This window comes from Puma concolor, chromosome B4 (assembly GCF_028749965.1).
Source record: "Puma concolor isolate L17-30 chromosome B4, mPumCon1.1.hap2, whole genome shotgun sequence".
Lineage (NCBI taxonomy): Eukaryota > Metazoa > Chordata > Mammalia > Carnivora > Felidae > Puma > Puma concolor.
Genome location: NC_141673.1, coordinates 142,751,172 through 142,775,121, shown reverse-complemented (window position 1 = coordinate 142,775,121; position 23,950 = coordinate 142,751,172). Strand labels below are relative to the sequence as shown.

At 51.5% G+C, this 23,950-nt stretch overlaps 1 protein-coding gene across 5 annotated transcripts in view; it reads right to left on the bottom strand.

The window, feature by feature from the left end:
• DIP2C (DIP2 acetate--CoA ligase C (putative)) overlaps positions 1-23,950 on the bottom strand; it is a 415,544-nt gene that overhangs the window by 318,761 nt on the left and 72,833 nt on the right. Inside the window, exon 1 of one of the 5 annotated variants that reach the window (XM_086715074.1) lies at positions 4,619-10,241. The exons of 3 other annotated variants lie outside the window; for them this stretch is intronic. In XM_086715074.1, the coding sequence (XP_086571200.1) occupies positions 4,619-4,676 (58 nt within the window). In that variant the 5' untranslated portion in view covers positions 4,677-10,241. Of the gene's footprint in view, positions 1-4,618; positions 10,242-23,950 lie in introns of those variants that run through there. One more of the 5 variants, XM_086715075.1, reaches the window with a different exon arrangement.

The following is a 23,950-nucleotide window of genomic DNA, read 5'->3' as shown; positions in this document are numbered from 1 at the left end:
ACCCCTGGATCATCTCACCCCCTATGTGGACTCTAAAAAAGCAAAACTCAAATAGAGATGCGTCCTCTCTTTCTACGGTTTTGTCTCTTCCAGAATGCCACGTAAACGGGATTTTATAGACCGTAACGTGTGCGACCGCATTCTTTCATTCAACACCAAGCCTTTGCGAATCATCCAAGCTGCTGTGTCAATAACTTGTTTCATTTGACAGCGGGGTAGTTAGTCTTCCACAGTCTAGATGGCCGTACCACAGTTGGCCTGTTCATCTCTTTTCGGCAACTACGAACGGAGCTTCTGTAAGGGCTCCGGTACAGGTTTTTGTTGGGGAGACATCCAGGCGCAGACCGCCGGGTCACAGGTGAAGCCCATGTTCACTTTTGTAAGAAAGTGCCATTTCTGGAGCGGCCGTGCCAGCCTGAGTTCCCACCAGCAGCAACCACACACACCAGTGGCCCCATCCTCGCCAGCACTCGGTACTGGCCGTGCCTCCGTCCCAGCCACGCTTCGGCACGTAAAAGCGTCACCCCCTGGCTGTCATGGGCCTCTCTGTGGGACTGGTCATGGCCAACAGTTCCTGCGCTTATGTCCCTGTGTCCTTGTCGATAAAGCATCTGTTCGAATCTCCTGTGCAAATGATCTCATTTGTGTTCTTTGTACGGAACTGTGGGGTCCTTTACATATGCCGGGTGCAAGCCCTTCGTAGGGTGTGTGGTTTGTGGATACTTTCTCCCAGCGTGTAGGTGGCTTCTGCTTTTTTCCTTAACAATGTCTCTACAGGGGCGCCTGGGTGGCGCAGTCGGTTAAGCGTCCGACTTCAGCCAGGTCACGATCTCGCGGTCCGTGAGTTCGAGCCCCGCGTCGGGCTCTGGGCTGATGGCTCGGAGCCTGGAGCCTTTTTCCGATTCTGTGTCTCCCTCTCTCTCTGCCCCTCCCCCATTCATGCTCTGTCTCTCTCTGTCCCAAAAATAAATAAACGTTGAAAAAAAAAAATTTAAAAAAAAAAAAAAAAAAAAAAACAATGTCTCTACAGAGCAGAAGTTTTTCGTTTTGGCGAACTACACTTAGGTTCTTCTTTTGTGAGCCGCCGTATTATGTCCAGAGTGCTACCTTCAGGGTAAAAAGAGTTCCTCTGATGTTGTGTTCTGGAAGCTTTAGAGTGTTACATTGGAGCTATGACCCCATTACAGTTGACTCGTGGATATGGCACTTTTCACTTTGTTGCACGTGGACGCCCGATGCTTCCTGCACCATTTGTGGAGGAGATACTCCGCCGTCCGCTGAACTGCTTTTGCACCTTGTCAGAAATCAATGGCCACATTTATGCGGGTCTATTTATAAACTCTATGCTCTATTGATCCATGTTCCTTCCTGAGTATATTATAATTCGCTACTTACTTTAGCAAGTGTCTCTTTGTGGAAAAAAAAATAACATTATTGTCTGGAAGCAAAAACAAAGTAATAACGCTCTACATGACATTACTCTTCTTGTAAGGAAGGTGCAAAGCCCTGAACACTTAGATGCCTTCATGGCTCTCAGGCACATACACATGTAAAACCTGAAAACATTTAGGGTGAAAGCAATTCATTTCAAAATAGCTTCCAAAGGCTATCAGCGTGGAGCCAGTTTCTCCGTGCAAACACCAGCCATTCAGCAACAGCCTGAAAGTCATAAGGAACTACTCAAAATCTGTTAATTAAAATTATAATACGAACATATTCGCAGATGAAGACTGGGGGATCTATGCAGACTAGATCATAAACGCCTACAAGGACAGCACAGACAGGTCAGAAGCTGGGAATGGCTTCCAGAGGAACGAACCTGACAGAGCAGGAGCACAGACATGGTCTCTAAACCGATCCTGAGAGTAACTTTATAAACCAAACTGGGGACCAGAGTGGTGGCCGAGGGCCTGCCCCCTGAAGGCCTCAGACCTGACGGCCTGTCCGGTCCCCTGAAGAGAGGGCTCGACTGCTGGGACAAGAGCAACAACAAGTAATTATTGGGGGAAAGCATACAACTAGCGCGTGGTGCTGTAAGGGCCTAGGACAGGACGCTGCCTTGGGGGATACACGGCCTCAAGACACAACATGCATACGGACACACAGCTGCTACCCGGCCCGAGAAAGGTGGGGATTACTGACGCCCACACAGTGCCAGCCTTCCCTTCCCTGGATGATGGCTCTGGATGGCAAGGCCCTCGCTTCCTTCTAACCCAGAAGTCCAACGAGATCTCGGACACCGACCCTTCTTCTCAGAATGCTCTCCTTTAAAACCTAGCATGGGGGCGCCTGGGTGGCGCAGTCGGTTAAGCATCCGACCTCAGCCAGGTCACGATCTCGCGGTCCGTGAGTTCGAGCCCCGCATCGGGCTCTGGGCTGATGGCTCGGAGCCTGGAGCCTGTTTCCGATTCTGTGTCTCCCTCTCTCTCTGCCCCTCCCCCGTTCATGCTCTGTCTCTCTCTGTCCCAAAAATAAATAAAAAACGTTGAAAAAAAAAAATTTAAAACCTAGCATGCCGTGAGCTATGCACACGCCAGCCTGGAGGCTTCCCCATCTAGGACCAGCACCTCAGGCCCTGACCGGCTGAGAGAAGGGCTCATTAGTCCTTAAAGACACACACCGAGAGCGGCTCCTCACTCTTTGTCCACGGTGTCCTGTCCCTGAGAGTCAGACGGGATGCTCCCTACACCTTTGCCTTCACAGCGCCAGAAATTCAGTTAGAAATAGGAGAAGGAAGCTGGAAACTACTAGGACCCGAGAATGAAGTCTCGAGCAGTACGCGTCATCGTGAGGAAGCGCTTGGAGGGGGACCATTCCCGCCTCAAGAGAGTAGCATACACATCAGTCCGCACCAACTACTATCAAGATGCTGGTCTGGGAAACCCTCTACCCTGTCGTCACCAACGCTGCACAGCAATGCCCCCCCGCCCACTGCACAGAGCCCACGGGGTGGCCACGTTATTCCGTAGCAAACATAACAAAGGGCACACATCCCACGTGTTGTCTCTTTGGAAAGAGCCACCAGGGAACATTACACCATCTTTCAAGGAGTGAACGGCATGGCCCCAAACGACTCTGGAACTGTTCTTTTTTTTTTTTTTTTTTTTTTTAATGTTTGTTTATTTTTGAGAAAGAGACAGAGCATGAATGGGGGAGGGGCAGAGAGAGAGGGAGACACAGAAATTGAAACAGGCTCCAGGCTCCGAGCTGTCAGCACAGAGCCTGACGTGGGGCTCGAACTCACGGACCGCGAGATCATGACCTGAGCCGAAGTTGGACACTCAACCGACTGAGCCACCCAGGCGCCCCTCTGGAACTGTTCTTGACACAACCTTTCCCTTCCAGCCCAAACGGCCCGAAACAAAATTCATAAAAATCTCTGCACTAAGAAAGACGTCAGGCATCTCCTTCTTTAACCATAAATCCTCACTGTTAGGGTGGGACGTAAAATAACAGGGTCCCCAAACCAGTGGCCCTTTGGCACGTTGTGTCTTGTGTCCGACAATGACACACCTTTGTTCTAAGAACTGGATTTTTATACAGAATCGAGACTGAGACAAACTATCTCTGGTGACTTAAACTAGTGTCCCTGGCTTGTAACGCATGGTGAATAAGCTGGACAAAGGGAATGACTGGAGGGAAGAAAGTAACTCGAAGTCTGACCCCTGAGGAAACCAGACTTAAAGACAGAGCAAGGAGGCCAGTGTCGTGGAAACGACGGGAGCCCTGGTCGAGACTGCGCCTCCTCCTTGGGGCTGGTGACCGAGAGACAGCCTCTGAGCTGGCCTCTTGGAGTTCCCTCCGCCTCCCTGGACCCGGGGGGAGGAAGGAAGTGGAGCCCCAAAGCCATTCTTCATCTCATCCGACCCAACCGCCTCTGGATGGGACCATCTTCCAGGAACTCCCCCCGGAAACAATGGCTCTCTGCCCTTGGCGCCCCAGCCCTGCCCGTCCTATTCTGGGGGCTCCGTGACCACAATCCGTGACTAGGCCCCCTCCACTCCCACAGTCACCTGCAGGCACCTCTGGAGGCTCCGGTCACACAGTCACAACGCACACGCTGAGCCCAAGGGGCCAGAAGGAATTTGCCTCTGGCCCCGCTGGATCCGCCCATCCCCCTCCCGTGTGCCTGCTCTTTGCTCCTTAGTCCCAGATCCCCGAGCTGAGCTCCAGGGACCCAGGAAGTCGTCTAGGAATGTCCAGGCTCAAGCTCTTACCTTTCCCTGGTCAAGATCAGCACTGCAACATGGATTCCACACGTTTTGTCATAAAAACAAAAAAAACAACGATCTCCATTTATCAGAGACAGTGCAGGTGCTTTGCATTATTAGTGTAACTGGTAAGCCACACACACGCCCACACTTGCATCTTTTAAAACTAGTCTCGGGCACCTGGGCGACTCAGTCGGTTGAGTATCTGACTTCGGCCCAGGTCATGATCTCACAGTTCGGGAGTTCAAGCCCCGCATCGGGCTCGCTGTTGCCACCCTGGAGCCCACGTCAGATTCTCTGTCCCCTTCTCCCCACCCCTCCCCCACTTGCCCTCTCAATACATACATACATACACACATAAAACTAGTCTCGTGGCTACATTTTTCTTGATAGAACCAGATAGTTACCTATTTGGAGGACAAATAACCACACTTTTAAATTATTCTTAAAAACAAAAAATGCCATCGATGTGCACAGAAACTTCCAAATACCCAGCTGATCTGAGCCCTGCACATAAACAGAGGCTGGTGATGGAAGAGAACATCCCTTTTCATTGATTTACGTTCCAGGTTGGAAAAAGCACAAAGTCCACAGGACAGAAAGGCAAATAAGACTCGTCAGGCAAATAAAACTTGGGTTCAGCGGAGAAGCAGCATACTCCCCGCCCCCACATCTAGGAACTGCGGGACAGTGAGGCTCAGAGGGTCATCAGAAACTTTCTCTGTGCTCAACAGTCCCTACAAGTTCAAGGCCACCTGAGGGGCAAACCACCAGGTCACGCAATGCAGAGGGACCATGTGGAGACATACAACACGCTGCTTACTGGGAAATTCTGGGCCACAAACGGTGAAGGTTCTGTGCAACTGATTTTTACATTTCATCCAAGAATTATGTGCCAGTCTTGGAGAAGAGCTAGAACACTATATTCAAATATAATTTTACATTTCTAGCAAAAAACACAGTGGTCACATAGGAAGAAGAAAAAACTAACAGGTCATATATTTGGGATATGAATTAAAATGCAGTTTCTTTCTGTTCTTAACATGTAATTTCCAGGGGCGCCTGGGGGGCTCAAGTCGGTTAAGCATCCGACTTCAGCTCAGGTCATGATCTCGTGGTCCCATGATCACCGAGTCTCTGCAGAGAGCTAAGGGTCTTCAGGAGAGTCACAAGAGGGTCCCCTAAGGACAGCAAGTGCTGCAGAAATCAAGCCCATGCCAATCCCCTAGAAGGACAGCCCGACTGTGGTGCATCTGGGGGTCGACCTCGGTTTCCCCACTGGAGGTCCACTCCATGGGAGAAGGTTCTGTCGTTCACCTGTGAACTTCCAAGGTCGAACGAGGGCCCGCAGGGGTGACGGGCTGGGGGACAGTGTGCAGCAGGCCCTTCCTGCAGCAATCAAAACACCCCATTTATTACTGACAACAGTCATAGCTGAGTCACCGGTGCAGGAATGCGCCCAGCTCGGCTCATCACAGCTCGCTGTAACCAAGCAGCAGTGCGCGAATCCTATACAGAATCTAGTAACGGTAACTGAAAGAGCTCACTGTATATAGTAAGATAACTTAAAAACTCCTGTCGCATTTTGCAAGCACTAGCCAGGAATGGACGCAGTGAAGGTCATGGGCCACCTCAACTGTTTATAAGCAACACCCTTCCTTACAAAAGCCCTTTTTTAACTGCACAAATTCCCAAATCTTCCTGCATCCACGTTTACATGAGGAAAAAAATTTAACAGGTATCATACAACCCAAGGAGAAACTTCCCATTTTAGACCCCACCCCGATCTGCACGGGCTCTTTGAGCAATTATTTCACACACAAGGGCGTGGGGAGGCAAGAGGGGCCATTCCTGAGTATTCAGCGCTTCCTGACACAACGTCCTCAGCACTGGGAAAGGCCCCATCACAGAGTTAAGAAAACGAGTACAAAAATTAGGTATTTTCTCAAGATCACACAAGCGCTGAACCACGAAGCAGGGCCTTGACGCCCAGCTTTCTGGGGTCGAGCTGCATTTACGCTATTCGGTGCCACTGACGCCATGAGAGATGGCCATCCTGGATCCTCTGGGCTTCAACACCCGGTGACCCAGAAGATGCTGGGGTATCTGCCCTGTAAACAGCCCTAAATCTGACACCGTACTTCCTGAGTATTGGCCACTTTGGGGCTGCCATGGAGAGGTGTCTGGGACCCGGTGGAGGGAGACTTCTCCACGCGTGGGATTGGGGGCGGCCAGGACGCAGGCTCTAGAATGCCGGGAAAGGAGTCCCACGGGATCCCCTCCAGGCGGGGCGGCCCCAGCTCTCTGGACAGGCTTCTGAGGGAGCAGGCATGTGTCCTCTACTGAAGTCACATCCAGAGCCAGGTACACGACTGCAGGGAAGATAGAGGCCAGCTGAAGACAGACCTTCTCACCCCTGCAGACACACAGCCATCGGTGAGTTCACAGCAAGCGTCTGGGACCCTCGTGGGATGTTCATCCAGAAGACGCATGTGAACGGGGACGATTCAGAGCCTGCTCCTACAGCGGAAGGCGAGACCGTGAGCTCACCTCCTTCCAGAGGGTCCCTCGGACCGTCAGAGGGAACGGGATGATGACACTGCGAGTGCTCAGTCCCCTGGCCTCTATGCAGAGGGACAAGACCTGTGTGCACACAGCGTGAGGAACACCACCGGGTAGAAACAGCCACGGAGCCTCATCCTGCCGGTGCTGTGTGTGGGCCCCTGGACACGCGGCCCAGGACCAGTGGGGACGCCGCAGTGTGCCCCACCTGCTCGCAGATCAGCAGGGGCCACCCCACTCCAAGCACCGCAAGCCTGTCCCCACACAACCCAAGTGGTGCTTCGAGGCTGGCTCACAGCTGGCCAGACCCCAGGATCCTGCAGATGCCCCTCTGTTTCACAGGCAGGGAAACACCCACGGCATCACGCGGGGAAGCGGCCAAGGCTGTGACACAGCGGCCTGACACAGCCCCGGCCCAGGGAGAGGGAGGGCCTGGCCTCAGCCTGGCTCTGTGCAGGCACGACGTCGGAGGGCAGCCGGGGGAGACGCCGCCGTGCAGGGACGGAGGGCTGGCTGTTCCCAGGACACAGCCACACCCGCAAGAGTCAGCAAGTGGGCACTGGGTCATTTGTCCCCACGGACACTTAACCCTAAGCTGGAGGGTCAGGATGACGAGTCTGGCATTGCAGCATGCACACAATACAAGTTAGATTTTGCTGCAAAGATGCATCTTCATTAAGACCGCTTTCACTCAAAACTGCTTGAGCTCACACAGTAAATTTTTAAGGCACCTTCCCAAAAGAAAATAATGTTAAAGAAATGAACGTCTTAAAAGGTGGACTTTTTAAAATTCAAACAGAGTTAACATACAGCGTTCCATTAGTTTCGGGTGCACAAAACAATGATTTGACAATTCTACATATTTCCCTGTGCTACAAGTTATATGAATATTTTCACATATTGACATTGAGGAAACTAGTTCTAGTCTCCAGAACTGACATCACAAAGACCCCAGACTGTGCCCTGTGTGACAGAACTGGACTCCATCATACCCACACCCAGCGGCACTCCCCCCAGGACCTCGCTGGGCTTCCCCCCAAACCAGAGGCGTCTGTCCAGTGTCCTGCCCACCCCAGACAGCAGCCCACGTGCTCCAGCAGCCACGATGTCGGGCGGCTCTTCTGTCCAACAGGGCAGATGTGGGGTGAGGCCCTGTGGCCCCGGGTCTGACCCGGAGGCCGTGAGTGGGGCAACAGAATCGTGTCCAGGCTGCTGCATTTCAGGAGGCTGCCTGACCCCAGCCTTTCTCATCTGCTGGAGCAACCAGCACGATGTAGGAAACGTCCCGGGGTTGCTGAGCTCCCTCGGGACAGCACCGGGCCCGCCCCACGCCGTGCAATGCTCATTTCTATCCCCAGGACACTAGAAACATCGCTATCCCCCTGAAAGAGTCCAGCTTCCCCCGTGAGGGTAAAAAACTAGGTCCATCCTGAATACAGGGAAGCAACCGGAAACGGTCAGTCAGCCACAACCGTCTTCAAAGCATCAAACACAAAAATGACTGGAACGACTTTGGAACTTACGCCCGTCAAGTTTCAGCACAGCAGAGACTCAACGCACCGGCAACGGGGCAACAGTGTCAGCAAGCCGGGCACCCCAGAGGCACTACCGACCCTCAGACGGGAGCTGGACGCCAGCTTGTGGGGTGTGAGCACACAGCCCCCCCCCCCCAGCATGGGGTGGGGGCATCGCTGGAGGCGGGAGGGCACGCAGGCTCCTGTTAGAGCTTCCCGCGTCGGACCATCGCTCCGTGTGGCACGATGTCTGAAGCCTCTCGGCCACCGGCACCTGTGCTGGCCGCAGAGAGAACGCCTTGTGGGCGAGCCGCCAGGGCGGGCTGTGCCGGGTGACCCCGCCTCGAGGCCCCACGACTGCCAGAGCGCAGGGGGCTGGCCCTCTGGGTCCGAGGATTCTGCCCCAAGGAGCTATCTGCAGCTCCCAGAACTGCAGGGGCCCCAAGCAGTGCACGTGGATCCTGCCACAGACACGCGAACACGTCGTCCTCCTCCCACAGCACAAGCCCGCCCTTCATGTCCCCCGTCCTTTACTCCACACACAGGTGCTTCCGCAACGTCCCCTCCGCACTGCTCGTAAATCTTACGGGTTTCATAACCAAGACTTCACCGTCAAACATCCTACCTGTAGGAGTCACGCTTTCACTTTTTGAAACATTCCTCTAACCGCTGTACCAGGCCCAATCCGGTGAGCGCCCTCCTCCGTCTGACTTAACACACGTGTGGGGGCTCCCCCTACAGACTATCCACAGCAAATCTGCAGCCGAGTGCCCCCCAACCGCAGCAGCCTGCAGCATGTGCCTCCGGGACGTGCCCGCACACCTTTCGGAGGACCGTACGGAGCTTCGAGGCAGAGGGAAAGGTGAGGGGGCGGGCCCCTAACAGATAAACTGGCATATCCACAGCGCGTACGCGGGAGAAGCTTACCATCAGGCTGACGATGAAATAAAAGATCACAAACATGAACTCGCAGAGCCCAGGGTCCCAGGCCCCAACCTGGTCACTGACCAGCTTCAAGCGCCTGGGTCACTAAGGTGGGTCCTCAGTTTCCTCTTCTGTGACGGGACGGGAACACCTTCCCACACTACCAAAGAGCACGGAGACCTGAGTGAAAGGTGTTGCAGAAAAGATCCCATAAAAAAAAAAAAAAAAATCCCTGCTTTTTAATGGAATTCACTGTATCGATACAAATATTGACTAAGTCATGTAATACTTGGTACTAAACTTTCATCTTCATGAGACGTAGCATTTATTTACCTGTTTATTCCACAGGTATTTACTCAACTCTTGAGAAAATTATACATTAGGAGACACAACAAGACAGTTTCCCCTGAAGGAAGACCAAACCCCAAATGGAAAGCCCACGCTCACTGAGCCACGTGAGGCAGCCCGTCAGAGGGCGAGTGGCGTCCAGAGAACCCGCCTGCGTCCTCGCCCACTGCCTCCTGCTCCACCTGTGCTGCCCAGAACCGGCTTCCCGAGTGTTTCGGCCAGCACGTGAGACACAGCAGGACCTCCCTGGACGAGCTCCCAAAGCCAGTGCAGGGGAGGAAGGCGGAGACAGACAAGCAAACCGCACTTACATCCACCCCAGGACCTGGCCCAGATTATCCCCCTGAAGGGAAGACCACCCGTGGCCTGGCCTCACCCCGAGACCCAGTGCCCCCACCCCTCCCGGGCCACTCAGAGTGAGGAGCCCCCGTGCAGACAGGGCGCACAACGGCTTTAGTGACAAAGGTGATAAACATTTTTACTGAGTATCAATCAATAATCAATGCTTGCCACCACAGATGCAAATAGTAAAGATATTTTTTAACTATTTAAATTAATTTGGGGGCGCCTGGGTGGCTTGGTCGGTTAAGCGTCCGACTTCGGCTCAGGTCATGATCTCACGGTCCGTGAGTTCGAGCCCCGCGTCGGGCTCTGGGCTGACAGCTCAGAGCCTGGAGCCTGTTTCAGATTCTGTGTCTCCCTCTCTCTCTGACCCTCCCCTGTTCATGCTCTGTCTCAAAAATAAAATAAAAACGTTAAAAAAATAATAAAATAAAATAAAAAATTAAATTGTCTCAGGGCACCTGGGTGCCTTAGTCAGTTAAGTGCCCCACTTCGGCTCAGGTCATGATCTCACAGTTTATGGGTTCGAGCCCTGTGTCGGGCTCTGTGCTGACAGCTTGGAGCCTGGGGCCTGCTTTGGATTCTGTCTCCCTCGCTCTCTGCTCCTCCCCTGCTTACACTTTTTCTCTCTCTCCTTCAAAAATAAATAAATGTTAAAAAAAAATTTGTTTTAATGGATTTGTCTCATGATTTGCTCCTAATGCGACATGATAAAACTAGGCTTCTATTATGTAAGTCTTCAAATACCCTTGAACTGTTTCTGTCCCTTCTTATTCTTGTATACAATAAGCCTAAGGTTAGAGGAGCACAAAAAATACCATTGATAGCAGCTGAGATGACGAGGGCAGGACTTGCCCCCACAAGGGACTGACCCCAATTCCTCTCCTTACCTCACACGCAAACTCCAAGAATCCAGGAGTTAGGAAGGAGTGTGGATCAGCCCCTGACTGCCAGCATCCCGGGGGTCACCGCTACCCGGCAAACAGACCCACATCCAGGATGCTCACCCCCAGCCCCACCTCACGGCTCCAGAGAGCTCAAGCCTCTGCACACGTCACCGCTCAGGACCACAGCAGGTGCCAGAGAACACTGTTAGCCTGCAGGCAGGTCAAGGGTAGAAGAAGCTGATCGGATAACCACTCCTCCGTGGGGAAGACCCACACGTCCTTCCAGACAAGGAGCCACGGGTGCCCAGCGAATCAACTTAAGGGTAAAGCATTTAGCTCACACATTAAAAAAGGAACAGGTGAGAGCTGCCATTGGGCCAATGTGGCGGGCGCGCGCGCGCGCGCACACACACACACACACACACACACAAGCTCCAGCCTCCACTGCAGGGGCGTCTTCCCTGCCCTTGCCCTCCAGCACCACTACAAGGGAGCACTTTGCTGCCTTTCCCAGAGATCCCCAAATTGTGCCCAAACCCTCTGGTTCAAGCCTTGAAATCAATAAAGAATCTCAACATGGACTTTCTCTCCCGAAATCTAAATCCACCCCTCCCCCCCCCAAAAAAACATACAAAACATACAACTATGATACACATTTCCTGGAGGAAACCATTGAGATCCCATCCAGACACCACAAGGAAGGACACCTTGTCCCCTCCCACTGCCATCAGCTGTGCCCCAGAGACCCCTCCCATCCTGCACCCCCAGGGGCCACTGGGGCCGCACAGCTCAATGAAGCCACTCAGTCCCCAAATCCAAAGCAAAGCAGGGTACGGGGGCGTAAAAGGAAACCCACCCCATGCCTCGCTTATGTGCTGACGTTCTTAAGAGTGAGAACAAAGAATCCTCATTTGATGGGAACGTGACAGCAATCGAAACAGAGCAAAATCTCTGCGGCCAGGAAGAGGTGGTTACCGGGATCTCTGACACCAGTGGTAAATCTGCAGCTTATCTTAAGCCACTCCTGGCAAAACAGAAGCTTGTGGACGTTAGCTTTTCTGTTTACAGAGCATAAATCTCTACAGCCACACCCAGGGACATCTTCCCACGCCTAGAAATGTCTGCATCAGGCACACACGTGGGGCCTCATCCCTGCTTCATACACGGAGGTGACACAGGCCACGTGAAACCAGGATCCCGGAAATAAGAAGGAACAAGTCAGCCCACAAACCACACCTTTCCTGGTTGTGAACGAAGTCCAGAGCCAGAGTCCCTGACTTCTCACCACTGAACAGAATAAATGCCACTGCCCCCTGGTTTTGGCGGCGATGGGGCAGGGGGGCGGGCGGGGAACAGCAGCCTCTCATTTGCTCAATGCCAAGAGAAGTGAGGCTTCACTGAAATGATGAGAATCAGTCCACCGTGTGCACGGAGTGTTCCCATTGGAACACAACACCCACCAAAACAGACATTTTTAAAGGATTCACAGAAACGTCAACTCCTTCGAGTGCCCTTCTCCTCCTGCTGCCAGGAAGGTATTTACTTAGCAACAAGTCTAGCGGTCTGGAGCGAGCCTGCCAGTCAGTGGGTCAGGGATGACACCCCAACAGGGGCCGACACACGCCCTCAGGCCACCAAACCCAGCCACCACACGTGGAGCCCTAAGTCCCTCACTGGACGTTCAGCAGAAACGAAGGGCAAACCAGGCGCCCGATTCCCCACCACCCACCTCCACCTGTCTTCCCAGCTCATGGCATTTATGAGTACTAAAGAAATATAAAAATCATAGTTTCAAAATAACACGTTTAGATTGAGAGCATAAGACGGAAGCTAAAAAAGCAAGGATGAATGGCCAAGAAGCTTTGCAAATTCTCCCAAATATGGTTTACTGAATCCCCAAACTCACACACCAACCCTCCCAAAGGAGAGGCGATGAATTCAGCCTCCACCATTTCTCAAAGTTTCACTTGGGTTTACAGAGTGATCTGCTTCCCTTTTCCCTCTTAATAGATGAACAATCCAGTAAGTAGTTAGTTATTTCGTTTCAGGGAAAAGACTGAAATCATTTTTAAAGTCCATACAACAAAACACCACATTCTCGTTCATCTCTGTGCCTTATAATAAAAGGCCTATTCAGCTTCAAGCATCTACAGTACAGCTTCTGTTCAACAGCATTTATGTGAACAGACACGGGAAAGTCAGAAAACACTCAGTCTGAGCTTTCAGAACCCACAGAACACATGTTTTAACAGCAAAGTGTAGGTCACCTAAATATTCTATCTTTGCTGTCACCCAGAGGGGAAAAAAAAAGCTAAGTAAATGCCCCATTCCCCCCCCCCAAACAAGTATTCCTCACACGAGTGATTTCTAACCACCTCCTTCTTATCAACATCAACCAAACAAAACCTGCAAGATAATTTCAACATATTTGATTCCACTGAAACTAAGCTGAAGAGTTTACAAATGGTTTGTTTATCTTTAGAATCCAAATGCAGGACTCTAACAGAAATTAGCTCCTTTTATTATGGGTACCCTAAACTTTTCTAGAATGTTCTTTGAGAGACACATCCATAAAGCTTCCGTAAGTTTTCCAGTAACTGCTGTGGAATGCAGAGGTTGGGCTGAGAGGCATATGTGTAAACCCACAAACTGCACACATTCCCAAATTCTCCACTCACAGGATGAGCCCTTTTTAAGGACTCAGATAGGAGTACAGTGGTTGTCTGGGAAGGGAGAGGATTTTTAGAGAAGATAAAATGTTTTTCACGCAGAAACAACCACTGACCCTGACCCCTCCTCCCGCCGCTGCCCACGTGCACGCCCATCAGCTTAGCGGGGACACCCTCTCTCTGGACCTGCCTGAGATGTCACATGGCTGCCGCCATATGCATTTGTGCTGGCTCGTCTCCGTTTGTGCTCCCCTCTCAGGCCCCGAGTCCCCACGCAGGGGCTGCCAAGGGGGCGCTGGTCCCCTCACTCACAAGGGCATGTTTACGGACACACCCTTAGCGAAAGGCACAGCACCGAGGCCACAAGCAAAACGAGGGAAACCATTTGGTTGAAACGACTAATAGCTGATAAAGTCTGGATGGGGCTTCAAGAGAAGGGAGACCGTCCAGGTCACTGCGTTCTCAACAAAAAGCCACACACCACCCACCTACACAAACACACACACCCACACACCATCTACGTGAATCTCAGAAACGCGCAGCACAGCCTGGACCCCATCCCTTGTTGAGTGGCTCCGCGTCCGCTGGGCTCAAGGCGCTTCACATCCTGGCCTTCCCTTCCTTGCTTAAACTGAAGCAGAACTATTAGCACCCAGGTGGGAGGGCCGGAGGGCTCCAGGAAACCAGCCTTGTGTGGGGCGCAGCAGAGCATAGGGCACACGGGAGCTGCTGCCGTCCTGGGCCACCATGTGTTACCGGCTGGGCTGGGTCGTGTGCTCCTGAGGCCGCTACTAAGCCTGGTCTACACCCACTCGTCTCAGACTCACGCTGACCCCCAATCCAGAGGAAGGGCTGAGCTGGGAAAACCACCCCCACTGCAGAGCAAGTCCAGGGAGGACCACGTGCTCCAGAGGGAGCCTGGGACCAGCGACTGAGGGTGGGTGGCAGGCTCTCGTCATCAGACAGACAAGAGGGCACAGACACCCCGTGCGTGGCGCTGGCCAGAAGACTTTGGTCCTGGTATTCCGGGCTCCCCGTACGGTGCAGCTCAAGCAAGGTGCCAGCACCGTCGGGACTCCAGTTTGATGTCAGGCAGGAACACTGGACACCTGAGAATTTCAGGCAGAGGCGTCATGAAGACTGTTCTACCAGGTGTGTGTCTCAGGGGTCCACTGTGATGGCAGAGGGACAGCACCTGGTGACCTCAGGACGTGTAGGGTCACTGGAAGCCGCCCCCAGGTGCTGTTTTCAGAGCACCTGGTGTACATGTCCACAGGCACCCCAACACGTAGAGGACCCCACTCAGAGGACCTCAGTTCGTGGCACGGCCGCATCTGGATGATTACACGAGCCCCCACGGCACCACCTGTTGAGACCACGCAAGGATTCGGTCCCTCTGAAGTGCCACACATTTCAGGGACACCAGCCTTGTCGCTGGGTCACAGGAGGGGCCCGTCCTCCCTTCCCGCCATCGGCAGGCAGACGCCTGTGCCGTGGAATCCAGTGTCCATCCTCCCAGAATTCAGGTGTTGAAGCCCAGCCTCCCATGTGACAGAGTCACAGGCGGCCTGTGGGACGCAAGGAGGTCATGGGGGGCCGTGGGAGGTAATGGGGGGTCGTGAGGGCCCCCCTGATTTGGGGGTTAATGCCCTTGTAAGAAGAGGCCAGGGAGCTGGCCGCTGGAGGTTGCATTCAGGCTCCCCTCCCTCCCACCCCGGCAGGTGCAGCCCGAGTGAGAACCAGAGGGACCCCCGCTTCCTGCACCTGAACTGACCACACGTGGACTCCAGCCTGTAGAGCCACGAGCCACCAATGCTAGAGCCCCCATCTGGGGTCCTTTGTTACTGCGGCCCGAGCTGACACCTGGAAGGGCCTGTGTGTAGGGGCCACTGCACCCGCACACAATGGCCGCCACCCACCTCCCCCCACTTTCACCAGAGCAGAAATCAACATGACCTCCCAGCTGAGCTTCGAAACCATCTCCCCGCTTCCTGCTCCCTTCCAGCCCCAGAGAAGGGCCGCCCGGGCCAGAAATGGCCCAGAGCCTGGGGAGGACACAGAGCAGAAGGGACGGGCAACATGTGATGGCCACCGAAGCCTGGACGGGGCGCACGTGTGACCGTCTCAGTAGCAAGGACATTCTCCGCACCCTCAGCCGCTTGCTGCACGATGCACTTCCCCAGCTTGGGCAGACACCAGCTGGCTCCCACGAAACATGCCGTGGCTGAGTCAGGGTCACAACAGGCTCGAAGCCGTCTCGGGAGCAAAGCCAGGCAGTGACGTGGACGAACATTTCCCAAGGTTCCAGCCATGCCTTCGCCGCACAATAAACCGTGTGTCCAGAACCCGCCCTGCCAAGATTTACGTGTGACGTGTTACATGTGAGTGTGCTGCACGTGCACGTGAGAAACCGGGCCACGGGACGGCCAGGCCACCCCCCCACCCCATCTCCATGCCTGTCCACACCTGTCTGCTCCCCAGCCCCACGCCTGCTCACAAAGAAAACCAAAGAGCTTTCTTTCTTTCTAGCCAATCATCCTACTTTGTGCTACAGTTAACCCATGAACAGCATGGGGGTCAGGGCTGACGACACTTGTGCTCCGAAATATCCACGTGACTCCCCCACGTGGAGGACTCCCCCTCCTGTAGGACTCCCCCAAAAACTTTACAAACAGCCTACTGTCAACAGGAAGCCTTACTGATAATATTAACACAGATTTCACATGTAATATTACATACTGTATTCTCACAATAAAGTAGGCTAGAGAAAAGAAAATGCAAGGAAATTTTAAGAGAAAATACATTTACAGGGGCTCCTGGGGGCTCAGTCAGTTGAGCCTCCCACTCTTGATTCCAGCTCAGGTCAGGATCTCGCAGTTTGTGGGTTCGAGCCCCATGCTGAGCTCTGTGCTGACAGCACGGAGCCTGTTTGGGATTTTTTGTCTCCTCTCTCTGTCCCTCCCCCACTCTCGCGGTCTCTCTCTCTCTCTCTCTCTCTCAAAATAAACTTTAAAAATACATTTACAGTACTGTCTTGTATTTATGGGGAAAAAAATCTATAGAAATGGACCCACGTACTTAAAACCCATGATGCTCAAGGGTCAACTGTACATGGTTTAAATTACAACACTTTCCTTCTAAAAAAGTCCTACAAATGCCACTAGTATTGTTACCACTTCAAGTTTTCAGTAAATTTCTAGATAACCAGGTAAAAATCAAAAATAAAGCTACATTAAGGTTTACAACACTCTACAATAAATACAGCCATGCTTTGAAAATCACCATTCCCGTTTTAGACATCTAACTGCATGAGAAAAGTGGAAATGCTCTTGATTTTTCTTAAAACAGAAATGACCACTTTTTACAGTTTTAAGAAATGGCTACTTTTAGAACTACAATAAGTCTGTGGATCCAGCCGGATGCTGTGCATTGGCTCGCTTGATTTCAATTCCAGCTGAAGCTAAAAACTAAAAATATGCTTCCCAGACACACGGGTTCCCCGTGTGCTCCAACACGGTCTGGAATGCAGCTCACTGCTCTGAGAGCCTCACATCAGGTAAAAATAAAATTGGAATGTGCTAAGCAGAGACTACGCGGAGGGCTTACCAGGGTGGGGGAAGCAAGCACCACAACAGGGAGAGCAGGGGCCATGGGAAGGCGGGAAGCCTGCTCTGAGCTTCGTTAGCAGGCACTCTACCCACCCCCTGGGCAGTGGGGCAAGCGGCAGACCTCATCACACCTGCGGCGAAGGTGGGAGTGAGAAGGGTGCACACGGGCATCAGGGTCCTTAGGTCTCTGGGGACGGGGTTCCTTGGGGTCGGCACGGCTTAGCCGACCTGTCCTGCAGGACACAGGGCTCAGGAGAGCTCCTTGGTGTCAGACATGAAGGTCTGTAAGGTCTGGAGCACAGAGCAGCGGACAGACCCCTACGGCCACCTGCACTAAGTCCCCATGCCGCATTCCCATTGAAGCATCTGGCTCTAAGCCCTCGACCCACACAAGCTGCTCCTAGTCTCCCTTCAGGAGCACGGCAGGAGGAGTCCATGTTCTACAGCCCAGACCCGGCTTCTCAACGGGTCGGGGCTCAAGGGGACCCTACAGACGCAGCCGAGCCTCCCCAGAGCATGGCAGGGGGCCCACGGAGACGTGCGCCCCCCACCAGGGCCGGAGCCTCTGCAGCAGAGGCTGGCAGAGCGCTGGGGGATGGCAAGCAGACATACCCACAGACATGGGAGACCTACTCGTGCTGATTTGTAGGGGCTGTTGTCTCGGGGCGGGCAGGGGGGGGCCTCGGAAACAAGCCGAAACCTGTCCCAGGAATGCGCCACCACCAGCTTGCTGCAAAGATGTCAGACGTTCACGTTTCAGTTCCGATGTGGAGATGCACGCATGAGACCTACGTGAACCTGAGTGCCAAGTACATAAACTAGGAAAACAGGAACATCCAACAAGCCTTTTTACCCTTCTCAACAGTTAAGCGGGTGAGTTCTGCACGCCGATACCCAAACCTGGATCAGTGCCAACTCAGGACTTCTGTGGATCCCTAATATGCTTTAATTTTTCATTCTAACACACAATGTGTGAAAGCCTGGTCTCCCAGTGATCCCGTACAATGCACATTAACAGCAGGAATGGACTGTGTGCACAGCGTAGGGTTTTTTAAAGGCTCAAACAACAGACGCAAAGATGAGAGTAGTCTGTTCGATTTTCTTTTGCGAAGTGTAAATACCTATTTTTTAGAAACCACCTCTCATGATCATTTAAGGCACAGGAAAGGCTGATACAATGTAGTTCTTCCTAAAACACTCAGAGGTAAAGAGCAGAAATGCTGTGTTAGTTCCTACTTCTGCTGTAAGAAATCACCACAAGCGTAATGGCTTCTAACCCCCAAATTTCTTCTCCTACAGTTGCAGAGATCAGAAATCTTACCAGGCTAAACTCAAGGTGCAGGCAGGGCGGGTTCCTCCAGAAGCTCCAGGAGCACCAGGCCCCCTCCTTTCCAGGCTCTAGGAACGCCTGAGACTCCTTGACTGACGGCAGGCCTCACACACCTCTGCCCTCCCTGTAACAGTGCAGCTAAATCTTATCTCATTACAATAAGACAGAGTCTGATTATATGAATGTTTACAGTTTGGAGCTTTTATTTTTTTTAAGTTTATTTTTATTTTGAGAGAGAGAGAAAGAGCACACGCACACATGAGTGGAGGAGGGGGGTAGAGAAAATCCCAAGCAGGCTCCAGGCTCTGAGCTGTCAGCACAGAGCCCAATGCAGGGCTCAACCCCATGAACCATGAGATCATGACCTGAGCTGAAATCAAGGGTTGGATGCTTAACCAACTGAGCCATCCAGGCGCCCCTACAGTTTGGAGCTTTTATAAGTAACTATAACATATACACACACACACACACACACACACAGTTCTCCACAATTACAGACATGAATTGCCTCCACAAAACACATTTCTCAATTCTATGGTCCCACATTTACTAAAAAGGTAAAGAACAAGGACAAGAACTTTTTAGTTAATTTGAGTTAATTTAGTTAAATTAACTAAATTTAATTTAGTTAACCTGGCCACGCAGGACGTACCCCTGGCCAGTCAGGGAGCAGCGATACCCGATCTGGGGGGAAGGAGGGAAACGTGATCTCACTCAGGCCCAGGCCACATGTTCCAGGTTTTCTCTATCAAATTGCTGACTTCTACTTTTCCTACGCATTCTCAAAACCAGTCTATCACAGAAATTATAGTTCAAGGACACGGAAATGGCCATCACTATCTGAAACATAGGTGCGGGCCAGTCGAGAGAGAGACATTGCAACTGCTTTACAACAAGACAGAACATCTAAGTACCCCAGGCGGACGGCTGCCTGTGGGTGCTCACGGGGACCCTGAGAACAGGGATGTGGGGGGGGGGGGGGGGTATGCTCCTGACCTGTGACCTGAGAATCACAACCCACCCCCCACCCCCCAATGCACAGTGTCGGGACTCCGGGCAGTCAGGCGCCAGGACTTAAACACGTGACATTTCACATCCATGCAATGTTTTCTTCCTAAAATGGGAAATCAGGGCCGCATGATGGGATTTCTACCACCATCTCAACCACTGGCCTCAGGGATCTTAGGACATCATGAGAATCCGAATCTGTCAGTTTCACACCAGATTCCAGAATGTCCTGAAACGTTCCTTTCAGTTTGCCAGTCAGGATTCTCTCGCCAAATCCAGTGAAGTCTAAATCCCTGACCAAAACATCATGTCACCACAAATCACAAGATGAACGGACGCCCTGCCCTCAGCCCTGGTCTAAATATATAAACCGTCATTTGTACAAGATGGTACTTGAGGCAAAATCTCAGCGGAAACCACAAGCCGTGAAATCTCATCATCCCCTTTTTCGATTTGGATGTGAAGGCTATTGCCGAACCAGGTCTCGGAGTCTCAGAACACATGCGTCTAAAGTAGGATGTGCACTTTAATTCACAGCCCCCTCTGTTTGGGGAACTGATTCCTCCCACGACTACAAACCACGGTCCACCAATACTTGCGGGTCACTGACCCAGCCACAAAGATTACACAATGATCAAGCCATAAAACTGCCTTCTTGGGAGTGTCTCTCACACTCGGAAGTAAACGAGGAAGTGCGGGGGTTGTGCAGGGAATCCCCCCACCGAGCAGAACCACCAGAGCACGGTGGCTCTCTGCTCCCCAGCCCCGGGGACAACAGCCCTCTAGGAATACACCAGTTCTGTGTACACATCATTCTGGGCCCATCTCACAGGTCCCCTCTTGGGAAGCACCGCCTCCCCTGAGTAACCCAACGGTCTGTCCCAGGCCCCACAGCAGCCAGGTCCACACTGGCCTGGTAACACCTGAAGGCCCTGGTCTTCCTACATGGACCCCGGGAGCCAGATGCAGAGTTCCCCACTGGGAAGTTTCAGGAAGGGAGAACCAACCAGTCCGTTTTCTTCATTCTGCTCTGCAAATACTCAGTGGTCTCTTCCAGGTGAATTCTGTGTAAATGAGGAAGGGCCTGCCGTGTGAGACCCGCCCATCACAGCCCAGACATCAGCTCACAAGCTCCACACTCAGGGTCCTCATTTAGATGCTGGCAGCCTCCCCTCTGCCTCCAGAAGGCACAGCAGGGACCCCTGCAGCCACCACCCACCTGACTTCTCTTCTGGGACTTGACTTCTCCGTAATGAAGAGGAGCGTCCCACTACTCAAGATCTTGCCATCCCCCCCTCCCTAGACCAACCTTCTATAACGGTAATGTTTCTCCAATTTCAGAAATCAGACTCATCCCAAAATCAAAAAAGACACCTGCACACAAATCTGTGGGATCCCTGGTCATCCCCTATCTCAGATCACCACGGCTCATTTCCACTTCGGAGCTTTACCGCAGAGAACCCAACTAGAATCTGAAGAGGGTTTTCAGCAATAATTTGACAGACAACCAGAACGTACCAAAAAAATCCCCAAACACAAGTTCCTGTATTCATGACATCCCCAATCTTCTGCTACACATGCACGCATGCACACACACACCAGCCCCACACCGAGAGGTAACACGTTGATTTGATCTCATGAGCCCTTAATCACACCCAATACAGGGCCAAGCACAGAGCAGGCCCCACAGCATCCTATTGGACTGGGTTCTCCGGCCCAAGGGAGGAGGGTGCTTGGTGCTCAGCCTGGTATTTAAGGCTCTGGAACATCCTCCCTCGTTTTCATCCCAGAAGGCCTTGAAGACACAGACTCGACCTGGATCCACAAGGAAATTCAAGTATACGCCCGACTCTGAGGCAGAAGACGACGGTACCTCTAACCTGAGTGACCAGGTACTAACGTAAACACGTACTAACCCAAACACGTACTAACCCACCGAGCTTCAACGAAAACACAGCTGGGATTAGGGCAAAGACACATCAAGAGTCTGCATCCTTGACCAGGAGCTGACCACACCAACCCCTTTCAGGTTTGCGGGCAGACGTGGACAGAACTGTTCATGACCATATATGTCCAGGACTCCCTACCAGACGGTGTCTGCTTTCGTGGATAAACTACAGCTGCCGCCTTCATCAACGGAGGCCCAGTGAATCACGATTTACACTCCTCAGAGCGGATAAGGGGGAAACCGACAATTGGATTTGAGCATTTTACGGGTTCAGACGAAGTCAAAGGGGTTTTGAAGGCCCTCTGCGCCACGTCACTAAGCCGCACGAACCTGCAGGGTCGTTACGGCTCTTGCCACAATCCCACAGGGTGAGCATTCCAGAGGACACCAGGGCCAGACAGAAGCCCTGGTGCCAGGTTCTCCCTGAAATACGCACCAATGCTCGCCAGCAAGTCTGACAGAACCCCTGTCTCCCTCCCGTCACCCGGAAAAGAAGTCACCACACACAAAGCTCGGCCGGAAAACATGTTAGCACTTGCATTTGGTTCTTGCCACTCAGAACAGACTTTCTGGAGGTAAACCTCCCTCAAGCCTGCTGCATACCTTCGAAGACACAACCCAAGCAGGTTCACTGCACAGGCGATCGTGTATAAAAACATGGCCACTTCATGAGATCATCATCCCCGTGACACAATTAATGCACTCCTTACCCCAACACACAGCACAGTATTTATTAAAAATATGACTAACTTGCTCTGCTGAAATTCTGAACATGTTCAAAACAGAAAACCCCTGTACTGCAAGGCTAGTCCTCATCATTCCTTATCATGGTCATCATATAAACAGAATATTCCACCAGAAAAGGAAAAGGTAAGAACACATTTAGCTGCTATGACTCACTGTTCTAAATTTAACGTAAAACATCTAAAATTATCAAGAGACAACTACAATTACAATATATTTAACTATTTCCACCTAAATTCAAGTCCCTGTTAAGCACTGTGACCTTTTCTCTAATTGTACAAACTTTCCAAAAGTGAGCTCTAGACTTAACAAGACGACAACTTTTTCCAGTTCTGGAATCGAGATGAAATTGGCAGAAGGCTATTCCCTCAGCTGTCAGGAACTGTTCGTTTGTGAAGTATCAAAGAAGGGAAGGACCCATGCCCTTTGTTCACCCCAGGCAGCAAAGTGAAATGGACTGGAAACGCTGGGCAGGGTTTTGTAACAAAGCCGATACTCAAATTAAGATCAAGGTGGTTTCCTGAATGAATAATAGCCTCCATGATGCCTTTTCAAAATGAGTTCATACGATCTGATAATTAACTCAGAAAACGACGTAAGTCATTCTTCTATCTTGGGAAAAAAAAAAAAAGAGGATAACTTCCCCCCCAACAGTTTCCCTTTCCTTCAAATGATTCTGTTTAAAGTTGAGACTATTTAACAGGAAACTCTCGTGTTCCTTGGCTTTTCTAACTGAAGATACAGTGCTCTATCAGCTTCAGGTGTACAATACACCGATTCAACAATTCTATACATTTCTCAGAGCTCTTCATGACAACTCTACTCTTCACGCCCTTCACCCATTTACCCGTCCCCAAAACGTCCCCTCTGGTGACCATCAGGGCGTTCTCTAGAGTTAAGAGTCTGGGTTTTTTGTCTCTCTTTTACTTCTCATACTCCACATAGGAGTGAAATCATGCGGTATTTCTCTTTTTCTGATTGACTTCACTACACTTACACTCTCTAGATCCATCCGTTTGTTGCAAATGACAAGATCTCATTTTTACGGCTAATATTCCATTATATACATGCCACAGCTATCCATTCATTAGTCAATGGACATTTGGGCTGCTTCCATATCTTGGCTACCGTAAATAAGGCTGTGAACACAGGGCTGCATAGATCTTCCCCAATTAGTGTTTTTGTTTTCTTCCGGTAAATACTCAGTAGTGGAAATACTGGATCATAGGGTAATTCTATTTTTAATTTTTTGAGTAACCTCCATACTGCTCTCCACAGTGGCTGCACCAGTTTGCATTCCCACCAACGGTGCACGAGGACTCCTTTTCTCCACATCCTCGCCAGCACCTGTTGTTTCTTGTGTTGTTAATTTTAGCCATTCTGACAGGTATGAGGTGGTGTCTCAACAAGGTTTTGATTTGTATTTCTCTGATGAGGAGTGATGTCAAGCACCTTTTCCTCTGTCTGTTGGCCACCGGCATGTCTTCGTTGGAAAAGTCCCTGTTCGTGTCTTCTGCCCATTTTTAATTGACATTTTTTTCAAGTGTTGGGCAGTGGGTATCTAGCTTGAGCTAATATTACAGTGGCCAATATTTCCCAAAGAGAACCAATGACAAAAAATAAAATAAATGTAAGTAAATAAAACTAAAGGCAGAACTGGTTGACATGCATAGAAGAGACAAAACGCCCCACGACCGTCAAATTTTTCTTCTTCTCTGCAACAACTGTCAAGTTGCTGGTTTCCGCCTATTTTTTGGAAGCCCTCTGCCAGAATTCCTGAGGCTGTGCCAGGAAGTCTACTTTTCCCATCCCAGGGAACCAGGCCTGCCTATCCTTAGGGCCCATGTGGTCTTTG